General features: G+C 41.3%; 1 protein-coding gene across 4 annotated transcripts in view; it reads right to left on the bottom strand.

Annotated features, from left to right (window-relative positions):
• Window positions 1–16,635, bottom strand: part of adkb (adenosine kinase b) — a 134,827-nt gene that overhangs the window by 105,908 nt on the left and 12,284 nt on the right. For all 4 annotated transcript variants that reach the window (XM_085416568.1, XM_085416565.1, XM_085416566.1 and 1 more), the window contains one exon: window positions 10,533–10,611. In XM_085416568.1, coding sequence (XP_085272694.1) covers window positions 10,533–10,611 — 79 coding nt within the window. The remainder of the gene's footprint in view (window positions 1–10,532; window positions 10,612–16,635) is intronic.

Below are 16,635 nucleotides of genomic sequence, written 5' to 3'. Positions count from 1 at the left end.
AGCTGCTATTAGTCACTGTTAGCCACTGTTAGTCACTGTTAGCCGCTGTTAGCTGCTATTAGTCACTGTTAGCCACTGTTAGTAAAACTGTCTTTTGAGCAAAAATTACACTTTTGGATTAGGACACTTAGCAAATAAACCCATACAACAGGGGTCTCCAACTCCAGGCCTCGAGGGATGGTGTCCTGCAGGTTTTAGACATAACCGTGGGTCAACACACCTGAGTCACATGATTAGTTCATTACCAGGCCTCTGGAGGACTTCAGGACATGTTGAGGAGGTCATTTAGCCATTTGAATCAGCTGTGTTGGACCAAGGACACATCTAAAACCTGCAGGACACCGGCCCTCGAGGCCTGGAGTTGGAGACCCCTGCCATACAGTGTAAGACTATAAATAAAATATTTATCAGTGAATGTGAGCTTTTGACTTGCTGTTGTTGTTATTTAAGCGGCTCTTGTTAGCTGTTCAGACATGGGAGGATTATATGTCTCAAACGCTGACAATAAGTAATTGCAACAATGTCTGGCATACAACATACATGGCCACTCTCCAACCAAATGTATAAAACATTAAAACTTTTACCAGAGCCCGCTCCTACATATTTTTAATTGATTGATTCTTATTTTATGAGCCTGTATCAATTTGTCAGAAGACTTAATTACACAGTAATAAATTTTTTAATCATATTCTTTAGTCTGTTACCTCTATTACCTTTTCTATAACCTAAAAAAAAGACTGACTGTACCTTTAACAATCACCTAAAATATCAAATCACTGAAAGTCTCACAAACAATGAGAAATTTAGAGCTTTTCTTTATAAAAAAGAGGGATGAAAAATCTGCCCATTGTCATGCAAACCAGTTGCTCTGGTAATCCAACTGTATCTTTCCACGCTTACACTAAATTAGGGGGAAAGACCTTTGATGAACAGACTCTTAACCTTAGACTGTGAGCCAATATGGTTTGGGCCTACTTGTCACTGCAAAGCAATACTGAGGTGTTCTGTGGGATCACCTTTATTTCTGTCCCGACAGGACAGGTTAAACTCTGATAACAAGACTCCATTTAGGGGCCACTGTGTCATTAAATGGTTAGTGAGCATGGGAATGATGTGAATCATATGCTATGGCTTTGCAGTCACCAGATCTCAAAGCAGCTGAACATCTATGGGAGATTTGGACCAAACGTCTTCCATCTGCCCGGTAGAGTACCGTACAGAAGCAAAGGCACACTGAAGCTGTTCTGGTGGCACAATACCTTACCTAGACACTGATGTTTCACCTTATCAACTGAGATGGGCATTTCAAGCAAACAGACTATTGTAATAATCACTTTCTTTCTTTCTTTTCTTTTTTTTTTTTTTTTTTAAATCGTCCCCCGCACCCAGTTCTAGTTCTAGCACATTATGTGCTGTGGTGAGGGAAGAAGGTGAAGAAGAGCCAAACGGCTTTTAGGTGGATTAACTTCACCCTCTGCTCTTTCTCCTCTCAACCAATTGATCACGGCAGATAGCTTCTGGTTCTGCCACAGGTTACTTCCTGTTAAAAGGGATTTTTTTTTTTTATTCCTACTGTTGCCAAGTGCTTAATCATAGGGTCCTGATTACTGAGGTTTTTTTCTAATATTGTAGGGTCTTTACCTCATATAAAGTGCCTTGAGACAACTGTTGCTATGAATTGACGCTGTAGAAATTGAATACTTGAACTGAATTGATTTGGGTAGAAACAATCCTTACCAACACGGGTAAAAACATAGTAAAATATATTTTAACACAACCACTAGTCCCATCAACTATTTTTATATAATTTAATTAATATTTAAATATTGAAAAATCATGACCTTCACTATTCAGTGTAAGGATTTTTTTAAATTATATCCTTAATATTGTGAGTAGTAATTTCAAATAGTTCAGCTGAATTATTGGAAATCTGAAAACATTACTGTACTGCCACTATTTCATAAAAGACTGCAGCCCAAATGAACGAAGTCAAGAGTTTTTTAATGTTGAACTGAAAATTAGGAACATTATTTAAAAGGTGATGTTGAATACATTTCAGTACATAAATAGGGACAGACTGAAAATATTAATACTGCAGTACTATAGCCAGCCATGAGAACAAACAGGATTCTTTGGTGTGCATGACAGCATACAACTCAAGTTTTGGCTACTCAAGACAGAAAACGAAGCACATTAGCCTAATAAGCCTCGATGAGTGAAAAATACAGGCACATTTCTTCAGGATTTGTTTAAAAGCTTAAGATAGAATAGAACTGGTGTATTTCACAGCAGATCTAAGCACAGCTCAGTCAGGAAACCTGAATGTCTTCAGTGAGTCAAATAGTTAAGTTGAGCCGGTGCTGCCATAAACCCGGTGGGAGAGCTTGGAATAATCTAGGCGATGTTAATGATGCAATTTATATGTGAGGGGACCGGTGTTTGGCAGGCTCTTTCCGTCTGAGCGGGCTGCACAACCCAGCGAGCTCCCAACACCCCCTGCTAGATGGAGGGGGTGGAGTAGGAGGAGGATGTCAGAGCCCATGTGAAAAGAGGGAGCGAGCGAAGCACTGATAAGAGCCATTACTATTAGTGTCTGTCTGTCACCTGCTGTGCGTCATCCAGCCTTCCCCCTCTCCACATGCGCCCCCATCCCCATCGCTCCATCCCCATCCGTTTTCCTGAGGCACATCACTTCAAATTTGCACTCACCTACACATTTTCCATCCTGTCAAAGATATACTCAGTTGGCTTGAAAACTGAGCTGAGCTGCACTCTGAAAACTACTCTGAGCTTTGTTTCAAAACAGTTGTGAATTAGTGAAGGTGCAGACAGCTGCCAGCATTTATTCGATAAACAAAATAGCTTCAGATGAGTAACTGAACTGGCACAAGAGGACGCGATACTCTAGACATATCGTTTCTCGGTTTTTACCACACCAACACAAAGCCTAATTTGGTATTTCATTTATTACTTGGCACAATTCTACAGCTCCTTAAACTTATGAACTCGGGAGAAATGAACAGTAATTGCAGGCTGTTCTTTATTTTCTTAAAACCTTTTTAACCAAAATATTTAAAGCTGTTTTTCTCAGTTGCTACGCAACACTTCAACCGCAAGAGTGGGAGCATGTTGAGAATGTGCCAAATAAATACTACTGCCACAGACATTCTGTGGGGAAATATGAGAGAGGGGCATCGTTCAATAATCACATGAAAATGCAGAACAGTTGTGTAAAATGCACAATCATCCTTTCATTCATCACTTACTTGACCTTTGTCAACATATAATTCAAACAATAGGTTGTTTAATGAACCACTGTTTGCAATCTGAACGGCTTTGCCTTTCCGCAGCCATCTGAGAACACTTTTTTTTCTCTCATTGTCTGCGTATCAAACCTACAAGTGGCTGCTTTTAACTGCAGAATACAGCAAGGTGGCAGGCATGCCGAGTGTCCTGTGCAAAATATCATTCTGTAATTTGACGCGAGCATGCTGCCAGATATGTAGACTACTGTCTGTTTCACAAGTCTTTTCAGATTTTGCTCAGAGCTCGCCTGGAGCCTGGGCAACTGTACAACAGCCAAGCAAAAAGCAAGCAAGCCAATGGTGCAGCCTTTCTTCCTGAGCCTGGAACCAAGGACTTAAAGCAAGGACACGTTATGCAAGATATCACATTCAATTCCACTGCCAGCCTCTGAGGCCAGATGATACACATTGAGTGCGTCTGTCTCTCGAGCCCTCAATGTTAATCAACACTCTTTCCAATGCATACTTATGAGTTACAATCTACTCCCCACGTCTTCCCTTTGGCAGCTTAAATTAAGTCGCAAATTTGACGGCAAATTAACTTCAATGGGGACGGTAATATGTCACCTATATGGCAATCTGTGCCGTTCCTTGCCGGGGCATCGGGATCTCCGGTATCTAAACGCAAAATTAAATCCAACAAATTATTTTTGTGTGAAAGTCAAATTTGAGGAAACACGAGAAAGAAGGCAGGATGCGGCAGGGCAATCAGCTGTGAAATCCTTCTGACGACGAAGGCTTGCATAATCGCTCAGTCAACCTTTATTATTGTGATCGCAGAGTTTGAGATTTAATGCATGCTGGTATTAGCTGTGACATACAGTCACAATACAGCCGAGGTGGGAGGAACATGTGCTCAGACAGTGTGTATACGTGCATGTGTGCGCGTAAAGGGGAGGTGAATGTGGAACCAACAGAGATCTCCTCACTTCATCATTGAGTAAATGGCACCGCAGACATGAGCTGCGACTTCACAGCTGCCTCATGGCGGGTGACATTGAAGCCTACGCATGAACACATCGCTCATCAAAGCGAATGAGGCGTTCTTCGCTTCCGCTGCTTGTGCCGAGGAAAACAATGGCAGCCTGCCCCCCCGCGCACACACACATTCAAGTGCACACTTGCACACCTGGAATGTCTGCAATGAGTGGGGATGGGAAGAAAAAACGGAAGAAAAAAAATCCATTTGGTTTCATGCATCTCTCTCAAGAAGCTTAACAGACTGTGACCTTTCAGTGCTTTGTACTAGGAAAAAAACGACAAGACCCCGGTGCCATAAAACGGCTCAGAACAGGGGCTAACAGTGGTTTTGCAATTAACCTGTCTTAAAACAAACAAGAGGGTTTTTTTTGCTTTAACAACAGGCACATACTTGAGAGGACTGATTTCTGTGGCTAGAAACTCAAAGGCCCACCAGGGTTTAGGTTTTAATCGGCTATTAGCATGCTCATTTTGGCACAGCTGCACTCAGATCTATGCAACTACAAGCTCAATGCGATCAGAAAGCAAAACACACACACACACACACACACACACACACACACACACACACACACACACACACACACACACACACACACACACAAAAAGTGGAAGCTTTTATGTAGATCCCAGAATGAGCCACGATTAAATGTCACAAAAGCCCTCCAGGTCTTTTCACAAAGAAGCAAAGAATATTTGTTTCAATACTGATCATTAAGTGCAGGAAGAATAAGTGAGGACAGACAGCAACAGCTAAAAATTACAAATGCCCCCTTTTAGCGTACATCCTTCTAAAAGTTTACTCAAATAGTTTGAGCACAAAAGCTCCTCTCTTTTTCCTTAACTGTCCTCTTTTCTCTAAGTGGTACCAGACGTAGGTATTTCTTCATTTAGCCCATTCAAATGGAGGCAAGTCGCTATTCTTTATTTATTTAACAAAACGAGCTGTAAAAGCCAAACATTAGGTCATGGAATACTTTCACCCTGAGAAATAAGTCACTGCATTCAATGAGACATCAAACCCGGTTTAAGTATTCTCCTGCAAAATATGAGCTGGTGAGGACCTTTCACAAAGTCAAGTAGTGCTGTGGGATTTTTCTGCTTTTTAAATACAACTTTCAACTGTGTGGCGCACATGCGTTTCCAATTAAGAGCCTCAGAGCCAACAACCGAGGCTGGGCCCCATTCACCTCTTCCACAATTGACCAAGTCTGAGGAAATGTTAAACAGGCATCATAAGCATGACAAGGAGAGCAGATTTTTCAAAAGCCTTTATTTTCTAAACAGTAATTAAGACATCACGGTGAATTGATGATGTAGGCTGAAAAGCATCCAATGCCAATCTAAATAAAGAAAAGAGAACATACTTAATCATAACTTTTAGCGACATTTTCAAAGCAAGGCCCCTTAGAAGAACCAATTTGTCCGTTTGGTGAATAGGTACACAGCCTGCTTACAGTGCACAGAAACACAATGTGTCAAAAGTGCTGATTTGTGAGGATCATAATGAGAATGCACGGTTTACACGAGGCACTTAGAGTAGGATCTACTTCCCTGGCAGCAGCAATAACTCCCCGCGAGCCTGTCTCTACTCAGACTTCAATCTCTGGGTCCCAAAGAGCTGTTGGAGGACTTTGATGTTCTGTCTAAATGAACTGACTGTGCTGCTTGATACAGCCCTCCAGTCAACTGAGTCCCCCCCACCAATTCTGTCACCAGTGATAAACACCATGCATGCTTGGCGTCACCAAATTCTGCCCCACATGCACAGAAAGGCCACAGTTTTTTTGTTCCCCCTCCTTCAACTCAGTGAATAACTGAAAAAAATATGATTGTTGTTTCCTGCCGTGCCCTATCTGAGCAGAAAGCCTTTGATGTGTGAGGCTGTGTGTAAAGCAGGCAACGCTGGGCTGGTTTTTGTTACCTTACACCCCTGCAACATCCAGTAGGTAAGCCTTTATGTTGGATGCCCCTTCAGGGCATGGTGTTTGTTAGAGCCTGGGCAAAGGCAACAACCTCCAACCCACTTCTATCATTGCATTTTTTCAGGAGAATCAGAGCCAAAGAGCGCTGCGTACAAGCTTGCAACTTCGCTGGCTTGATCCAAACAAGATCCAAGGCTTATTGGGGAGCACTGGTGCACAGCTAGGGAAGCACAAATGCACTGCTATATCTACTTTGGGGCTTGTATGATTTGAATATGAATATAGTGGGTAGTAAGTAGTGTCAAAGACAGCACTTAGTACAAGCTACTGATGATTAGCAAACACTGCAATGAAGGATTTCAATCAAGGAGCAGGATGGAGATGGTGGCTAGAGGAAAATAATACTTTATCCGTCTAAGCTTCAGCTTGGTCAATTCTCATTTGACTAAATCCAATTACCATTGATTCTGCATCTTCTTAAAGCCGAGGTTTAGGTTTTCCTTGATAGTGCAGAAACCTTAGCTTGGATGAAGCTGCAGTATTTAACCTATTACAGCCTCCGATGAAGCGTCTGGGTTTTGGAGGGAAGTACGAGTTCTGCTGGCGAAAGCCTTGATCTTCCCACACCCTGGGTTTTCCCAGCGTGTGTAGCAATTCCCGTGCAAAGCCTCTGAACACTACTCTCTCTCCTCCAGCGGCGGTGATGCTCCTGAGCAAACCTGCCCCGGATCGAGCATCTCATTTAGTCACTGGGCCCCTTTGATGTGGATTCAGTGCTGCAGTGCATATCATTCGTGTTTGAAGGTTCAGCTTCCACAATACAGCCGGGTTTGAAGTTTCACATATTGCAGGTGCTACAATGTGATAATCTGGGAGCTGGTTATGCATTATACATTTTTCATAAAAGAACACCATCACCTGAAAGTGAAATGTGGAAAAGTCAGCGCTTCAAGGTATATATTGACAGAGACTGTTTCTGAGACTTCTGGGTGTGGGACGAAAACACTCTTGTTATCTTGAGCAGTTCAGAATCAGCACTACATCTTCCCTCTGAAGGGGGTAAATATCCAAATAAACAGAGTAGAATACCATTTGACTAGGACCTGCCATGCCATTATGAAGCCAATTTAGATGACGAAACGCTTCTCACGGGGCACAGAGGCCATGACGGCTCTTTCTCCAGTCTGGGCCCACACTAAAAATCTCAAATTCAAAAGGGGCATTTATTTCTTGGGGCAGTTCCTTCAGTGTCTTTTTATATAAAACATGAAAAATTAATGACAACCATTATGCGACAAAATGTCTAAAAGCAACATTTTGTTTTCTTGTGCACTTGCAATCTCACAACAATTAAACTTAAGAGAAATTTGTAATCTTATTATATTACATGAAATTTCTGTCTGTCTGTGTGTTTGTTTCTTTGTCTGCAAACTCCTCGTAGACCATCAATAGCTAATCAACAAAACTTGGCACACAAGTACATCTTAGGTCCTTGAAGGTTTTTATTTATATAAGATATTATGATGTTGTCATGTTGCCTAGCAACGTGATGGCAGTGGGCTAAAATCACCCATTTTTCTCAACTATCTACCCATAACACCTTAAAAAGCACCGTGTCATTTTTATTTCATGACATTAACATCTAACTTATATCCACAAAAAATGAATTATGCATGATATATTATGACACTGTCATGTTGCCCGGCAACCATGTAGCAACAGGCTGATATGACCTGTTTTTAGCCTTTAACCGCCTACAACAGCTTATGAAAGGATGCTATCATTTTAATTTCACCACAGTAGCATCTCATTATATAGACCAAACAACCATGTAGGAACAGGCTAAAAAGACATATTTTCTTAGCATTTTTTAGCTTTTCATTCAAAGCGACTGCACAGGTCGCCCAATGGGGGCCAACCTATCTGTAATCCTGGTCTAACTCTCACTCACAGAGACAGATGCCAACATGTTATAAAAAATAAAAAAAACCTGGGGAATTTCTATGAATCTGAAACTATTTCAACGTTTTAAAGTTCTTGCTGGACCCTGAATGTAAGTTTATGTGAAGTTTTGGTTAGCCACATCTGTGATTTTTTTTTAACTAATTTGTACATAATTGCCAACTTGACACCATTCAATCTCAAACTGGTAGCAGATTGACTCCCTTTTATTACCATTTTGAGGCACCAAAGTTGCTTTTAAAATGGCAACTGACTGTGGGTGGTCTTGCAGACCTGTTCATTATCTTCAAAGTGACCTATTCAAAGGCTGCAAGACTGCAAGTTCAGTTCACATGGACCGTGCTGCAGGCTCCAACAACTGTTGTCCGTAGTGTGACTGCAGCACTCTCTCTGAATGTGATTCATTTTATACCTGTAGATTTTCTCCAGTAATGGAACTCCAATGGTCCAACACCCACTTCACACTGTCAAAATCCTCCTAGAAACAAAGCTTGCTGGTCGTCAGCCATCTTGGCAGTTATTTCAGGCTACACAAAGCATAAGTTGCTTTCCCACGCAGGTTATACTAAATCCCAGTACATTCATTAATGGCTCAATCCAGATCAACTTTTTGGGCTTAATCCACCAGAGCACAAAACAAATTAAACAAACAGACTTGTTAATTCATGTTGTGAATAAAGTAAGCCAAAATTTAAAAATACTGGCAACTGCCAGTGCCCTCAGCCTCCATTTAGATACACCTTTGGTATCAATTTCAAAATTTTACGTCGCCTTGTTCTTGAGTTATCGGATTCAGGAGAGATTCTGAAACTTTGACCTCCAACCTCTGACCTTGAGGTCAAGTTCACTGTTGTTCAGCTGAGGGGTAAAAAAAACAAAAACACACATACCTATGATTTTACTACAATAATAACCAGATGTACCCACCCTGAAAACTAATTGAAACGGTTGAAAACCAAATCTGCGCATGTTTCAAACCAGCAACACGACTTGCTCACATGTCATTGGCTCTTTGAGGGGAGGGTTAAGAGGACCACCATCCTTGATTTCACCGAATTCTTCCACAGATTTTGAGTCACATCTCCGTTGACATTATCTTCAAGTCGTTGTTTCTAAATCGAGAAACCCTTTAGAAGCCCAAATTACACTGTGGCAACCTAAAGTGAATCTACAGATTAAGCTCCAGCATTTTGCAGTGATTGTTTTCCAACATCTAACCGACTCAAGCAGGAAAGCGAGTCCGCCAATTATATGAAATCTAACTGCATCAAACAAACAAGATTTAAAAGGCAGGGAGTTGTTGCCCAAAGAATAAAATCAATTTGACAGTTAATGTTAATGCGAGTGACTGAGGTTTATGCAAACGTGTCTGATCTTGATAATTAAAGAGTGTTTGTATGGAGGTGCACAGCTCGGCGTCTCATTTTTAAAGGATGTTTACTGTCTCCAAAGCATGGAGATGGTGGCAGCCTGAGGGCCTGCTTGCTTTCTTTTCCCTTGCTCTGTATCTATCTTGCGCTAAATACACACAAAAACACACACAGGCGCACATATACAAGCACACGTGTACAAATACAAAGTCTACACACTGTACTGACACATACAAACAAAACCCACACAGAAGAAAGACTCCACACTTCCACAGACATCAGCCTCTCAATTAGCTTCTGCACTCATTTCTCCTCCTTGGAAGAGAATTATTTTTCAGCTAGATGCTTTTTCTTTGTTTATTGTGAACAGACCAAAGCCTTATCAGCAGCTAATCACTGGATGTCAAATTCAGCGACTTGCTGCAGTCACATGAAAAAAAAAAAAAAAAAAAAAGCATTCAGTGAATAATCTTCTAAAAGTTCAGATTGCCATTTTAGATTTGGACAATCACCAATTTCTTTTAGATGCTCAAATCTGTCTTAACAGCCAGAGAGCGGATCAGCATTTGTTTGGTATAATTTGTTGTGACATGTTAATTGCGTCTACTTGTAATTCTCTCTAATTGATGTTTGATATGTCTCAGGAAATTAGGCCAACCAGATAACACTGTAAATATTATTAATCCTTCCCGCCTTTCTCTTTTCGTGGCAGGTTGATGAATTCAAAACAGCTAAAAAGCTAAAACAGTAATGTGTCATCGTGCTGTGCAGCTATGCTCAGTAAATGGTAAATGGCCTGCATTTGTATAGCGCTTTTCTAGTCCCTAAGGACCCCAAAGCGCTTCACACTACATTCAGTCATTCACCCATTCACACACACATTCACAGTATTCCCAGGGTTGCCAGGCAGACAAATCTAAGGTTACAAGCATACCACCGTATATTCAAAACACATTCGGGCACATGGCAGGCGGCCAGAGAAGACTAACCTGAGCAATTTTGACTGAGTTCTGGGTAGAACCACCGGCATGGTACTCAACTTTGTTCCTCTTGACAATTTCTTCAAACCTGAAACAAACAAAAATAAAAGAAATGCTTCATAAGACACTGTTTAAGAACAATTACAGACTGACTGTGGCAATGCCAAGCGCGGGGGAAAAGAGAAGGTTTATAGAGGTAATGAAGGAAGACATGCAGAGAATGCAAGGGACATGGTGAGATGGGTACAAATGCAGAGTGGATCAAAACTTTCTGGAGTTTGTATGTCAAATGCAACTTAGCCCGTTTAACATGCCAGCCTCAAGCATTAAATTTCTCATGATAATGTCACCTAATCTTGTGGTTTCCCTAAAGCCTACAGAATTTTCCCATTTCCTCTTTCTACCCATTGTCTGGTTTAAACGCTGGCAAAGTTGCTGTTTCGATTCAGCCACACTGCTCCCACCAACCTTATTTCCAGCCGCTGTGGCTATAAAGCTGTACTCAGCTTCAGAGCAAAAATATTTTCCGAGCCCTAATGTCCCCCACACTAATTTCGCAGCCAACTGTTGAAAATAATAGAGCATTTAGCAGCTAAAACGTCAAACATGTCTTTGAGGGGCTGATGAAGACCATAAGAAGGCTGAAAGGAGAAAGATTATTAGACCTGCATTCATGGCGAAAACAACTGTGCTTCCAGCTTAATGCTAATGCCGCTCCATGTCGGAGCACTTAAAACCATCAGGCTGACATCCAACCCCAGGAAGAACAAAAAAATGTTATCTTACTATAAAACATAAAAGCTCTGTCTGTCTGTGTGTGTCTTTTTTTGCAAACTCCTGCAAAACCATCAGGAGTCGAGCAACCAAACGTAGCACACAGGTACATCTTGTCCCCCTGGTGGTTCTCATCTATATCAGATATTATGATGTTATCACTGTTGCCTAGAAACCGCCCAGCAACATCCTAAAATGACCCGTTTTTAGCATTTCTGCACCTACATCACCTAATGAAAGCATCCAGTTGTTTTCATTTCATAACAATAGCATCTCATTATAGCCATAAAAGTTGAAATACATATGCTCAGCAACCAAACGGCAACGGGTTAAAATGAGCAGTTCTTAGCGTATAAACCACATCCATCAGCCCTATAAAGTGATTAAGTATATTAGTTTGCCAACAGAAATAATGAAAAAGGAGCAGCACATGAGAAGCATAATTCATGAAGTTTTTGACAACATATTTAATGCATAGCTATGACATGTATACAACTGTACGTGCGGTACATTGTGCAGACAGTACTGTAAAGTGGGAGGCACTCTTCTGGTTAAACTACACGATGACACCATTTCTACATCAGCCCAAGCATCTGTTTATACATCATTTTCTGTATTTAAAAATGATTTTGGACAACATACATAACAATAAATCTGCAATAAGCTGGGATCTGCTTATAATATTGGCTAACCAGTTATCACTCAGACTGTTGCTATGATGATAATGTTAACATTAGGATAACTAAAGGAGCAGCACTGTGCAAGTGCTGCATATTCAAAGTTTGTCTTTTCAGAATAAAACTAATCTAACAGCTTTATGCTTCACATGCGCAACCTCAATGGGCACTTCCTGAAAAAAATAATGGTTTTAGCTTTTTATTTTATCTTTAAATTAAACATTTTAACTGCATTATGTACCTGTTCTCTGAATTTAACAGGTTAGCAATCTCTCAATATATCAGAAGAGCACTTCAGATGAACTCGGGCACTCATTGTGTTTAGTTAAAATGATCTCACACTGGATGCTCTCTGACTTTGTTAATTAAATAGTACCAAACAAAAGATGCTTTTATCTTTTTCAGACACATATTTCAAGTGTTTATCTGTCAGTTTAGCTATATATTTCAAACATTTATGTCTGATCTACAGAGAGCATGCTCACTTTACCTAGAGGGCACTTATGAGATGGAATAAGAACAATCAAAATAATCATTTATACTTGCCTCTAGCTAAAAAAGCCCAAATGTCATTTAAATTTTCACAAACACGTGTCAAAAATAAAATGGACCAATGCCAATGTCCGCTAATGCAGTAATGCTGGTCGGTGACAAATTTACAACAGGACGTGCACACTTTGCGGCAAATTCCAAACTAAAACCAAAGTTTGGAAGTTAATCAAAACACAAAGTTACATGTGCACATAACAAGCAGCTGCCTGTGGGTTTTGAAGGTGAGCACTATCATGTGGCTGCTGCTGGAAAGTCTCTACTGATGCTTGTTATAAGCAAGACCTACAAACAGAGAGTCCTGTAAAGTGTCTTGTGGTTCTGTAACACTCCTAACCCTTCCTAACAGAATTATCTTGATCATTTAAACAGAAAACACAAGTAAAGTTCACAGGATCGCTTTTTAGATCGCCATTTTAAATACTGCATTTGTTACTTTTGACTCAGTATTCCAAATATTTGTGCTAGACTTTTTGTTAACTTACTCAGCTTATCCTGTAAGGATATATTTTCCAATCCCCTAGTTAAGTCGCAACATTTTTCTTCCCTTTTCGAGCAGTAAAGAAGTTGTGTTTTGGAGCACGTAAACCCAGAAACACAACAGACTAAAAGTGGGATACATTTACGCCATTCTTTAACCGTGACATTCCAGGTGCAAGTTGTTTATATAAACTGCTTACAGGGAAAAGAGGGGGGGAGAAAAAAATCAAAGCTGGATTTTGTTAAATGGGATACTTTACCACAAATGTTGCTGCAGTTGGGAGTCTAAAACGTCAGCTTGATAAAAGCAAAAGAGAGAAACATTGTTCACACATGGTTGTATTTAGCCTTACAGTATTATAACAAGATGAGCAGTGAGCAAAAGTTATTTCTAAGGAACTTGAACTGCTTCCTCAAAGAGATGCACAAAATAAAAGCAGATATTCATCTTCAACTTGGCAAAAATAGGCGACTGCACATATTTCATAGGTGATGCTTTCAGAGCAATTAGAAAATTACGTTTTATTATTTTCCCATGTATAAAAACCCGATACCCAGATAAGTCGTTTAGCGAGAGACCGCATCTGATTAAAGGTTTGATGTTTTTGAACCGCACAGCAAAGTTTAGAAATGACTGTAACAGACTAAACAGAAATGAGTCGAGAAAGCAGACATTACATCGGGGAATACGGAGTAAACAATTGCTGTGTTTTCAAACATAAACCAAAGGAACACCCCAGGGTAATACTGAAGGCAGTTCTATCATTTTTGTATTTTCCCCATCATACTGCCATTTCAAACATCAATAGCTGCGATGCTCAGGCGTAACATGATGCAAAGCCAGGCTACGCTGCGAGATAGAGCCCTTTATCTTGGAAGCTGAGAACATGAATAATGTTGCGTTCTGCACATTGTTTGCGCCATTAGCCTCCTAGAGATTTTGGGGGGGGGGGGGGGGGCTGGATATACAAACATATCCGCCATGCTATGGCAACTGGCCTAACTAAGGTGAAGATGCACCTTGGCCTTTTTCTAAATCAGTCACATTGAATTATATGTGCGTTACTGCTTTAAATTCATAATAAAATGCTTAGTTATAATCCCAAGGGGGCACTGGTACTCTGCGCTACAGAGATCCAGTGCATTTTATGGGGTTGGTCAACAGTTGTACGTTTTAAATTGTAGCCCTGATCATAAAAATATGTCATGTCTACTGTGTATACTTGCCACAGACAGCACTGATCTGTATGCAAAGTGCGTCATGGCTTACCAACATGTGCCAGCCAGAGGTGTTCAATACTTCAGCACAACCTGGTTTAACTAGGCATGGCCGAATTTTGAGCGGGTGTGAAAGTAACCTTAACTGCTTCAAAGAAAGTCTACATATCATGTCTCAAGGCGAGAGGTCCACCCAGGGCAGAATGTTCCTAATAAAGAAAAAAAAAACTTTCCATGCAAGTGGAAAATATGCTAACCGGGTGGAAAAAAAATCCTTCCTGAGACACCTGTTATGACTCCTTGACAAAAGAAGAATTTGAGCACTGTGGGTGTTTATAACATGAAGGCAGCCGAGGGACTCCAGAACCCATTTCAAATAGACACACAGCTTCTGAGGATTTCAGTGCTTCCCCCCCCCCCCCCTTGCTAGAAGTATTTGCTCCACCTTTCAGTGCAGACAGCATGGGGCCCTGCTCTTGGACGCCTCGAAAATCCCATCCGAAAAGGAGCAGCTGCCTCGAGACCTTTACACCCTCAAACATCATGTGATCCCATAGTAGTGACACCGTAAACGGCCCCCTTGGCCATTTAGAGAGAGAAAATCCCTTTCCATCTACTGCAGTCTAAGCTCACTCAGTGATGGGAGGGAGCAGAGGGAGAAAAAAAAGAAAAAAGAAATTGTTTTGAACAAAATGTCCTCAGCCAGTAACCTCAGCTTTTAAAACCTACTGGTGTCGCTCGGCGTAAGAGCAATCCCAGCTATGCCATGTATTCCACTAATGTATGGTCAGCATGTGTTATATAACATGTTTTACAAGAGGCTGCCGGTGGCACTTTGGTTAAACGCCACTCTTAACTAAAAGCCACAGTTTTTCAATTTCATACCTTCCAATTTGAGACTAATAGCAGCATTTATTTATTCAGCTTAAATGAAATCATATTCAAATTAGAAGAATTAAGCCGCTGAATACAATATTTGTATTCAGAGGGTATCGGAGTCCTAGAGTCCCCCCTCGACAACTAATACCTCCAGATCTCTCCGGCTTAACGCGTTCAAACTGTTGAGGCAGATCACACAAGTCGGGAACATTGTGTTGTTTACATTCCTGAGGATGGAGCCCCCACTGTTGTTTCCCATCAAGGGAAATATGAGAGCTTCCAAAGTACTTTGAGAGTTCTCTAACCCGAGTGACTCATGAGCTCCTCTCTCACCTCCCCAAAAAACAAGCCAAGTAGATTATTTACATGAGGCAATAATTCAAGATTTGCTCCTCTAAGTCTCTTACACAGAGGGCAAGGCGAGCCCATTTACCCAATCCCTCTTCATTCGCCTTTGATGTTAGCCTATCTCGATAAGACCGGATGAGTGCCCTAAAATCCCCGTCGAGTGATTTCACAGGAAGAACAAGTCTCTGTTAATCAATGGCTAGATTGGATCTGGATTCTCGGGAGTGGTCCGCCTGAAAGTCCTCCCGAGTGTTTGAGTGCACACCGGGGTAATTCATCGCTAATGATCACCGCGGCACCTTCTCTCCTACACGCCGTTCGTCCTCGTTTAATTGCCTCGTTCACGTTTAAACAGCTTACAAATCACAAGGACAGGCAGGGAAACATGATCAAACGGCCTCTATCGCTAATCAGGGGAGGGCAAAGGAAGAAGTGAGCGGACTGGGGCTTCTTTGCTGGCTCTCCTTGGGGATTAGGCAGGAGGAGGGTTGTACAGGAACAGTAAATTATCTCTGCTTCAAGTATAGCAGGCAGGTATATTTAAACAGGCAGATCCATCTTCTCTCTATCTGACAGAAACAGAGAGGGGCCAATGCAGCTAAAAGGCTTTGGTAATCCCAGTTTCAACACGGGCATCTGGAGTGGAGACAGGTTCCACCATTGATTAGATTCCCCAATCAGTGTGTGTGCATCCCACACCAGCCTTCCTTGGTAGTCTGGAGGCAGTACGAGGCCTGATGCACAGTAATTGTTTCCATAGGTCAGGCGGAGGAAAAACAGCTCGGGGACATGATGAAAGGGAGATGGAAAGGGTGAGGAATATTGTTGTTTTTCCCCCCCAATTAAATTGTTTGTCAAACCCTTCACAAAGGGTTACGCAGTTTATCTGTTTAAAATCAATACGCTCGTCTCAGTGTGAAAGCTTGTCCCGACACAAGACAGGCCCATTAATTATTCTGTTCTGTGTGCTATCGCTGGGCTGCTCAAGGTTGAGCCTTATCTTTTCTTATTTCAAATCAATAATTATCTTCTACCATGCTCGCGCTCCCTCTCAGAAATAGATGTGCTTTTCATTCAATGCCTGTAGAGTCTCTCTCTCTCACTCCCTCTCTGTGTAGCAACCGGTGAGGAACGCAGAATGAATAGGACATTCTTATCAGAGGAACATTAGGGCAGGGAATAGATGG

The sequence above is a fragment of the Rhamphochromis longiceps genome, linkage group LG8 (genome assembly GCF_057381845.1).
Source record: "Rhamphochromis longiceps isolate RC_006_pf linkage group LG8, R_longiceps_female_GT1.1, whole genome shotgun sequence".
Taxonomy (NCBI): domain Eukaryota; kingdom Metazoa; phylum Chordata; class Actinopteri; order Cichliformes; family Cichlidae; genus Rhamphochromis; species Rhamphochromis longiceps.
This window is presented reverse-complemented; position numbering and strand designations above follow the sequence as displayed.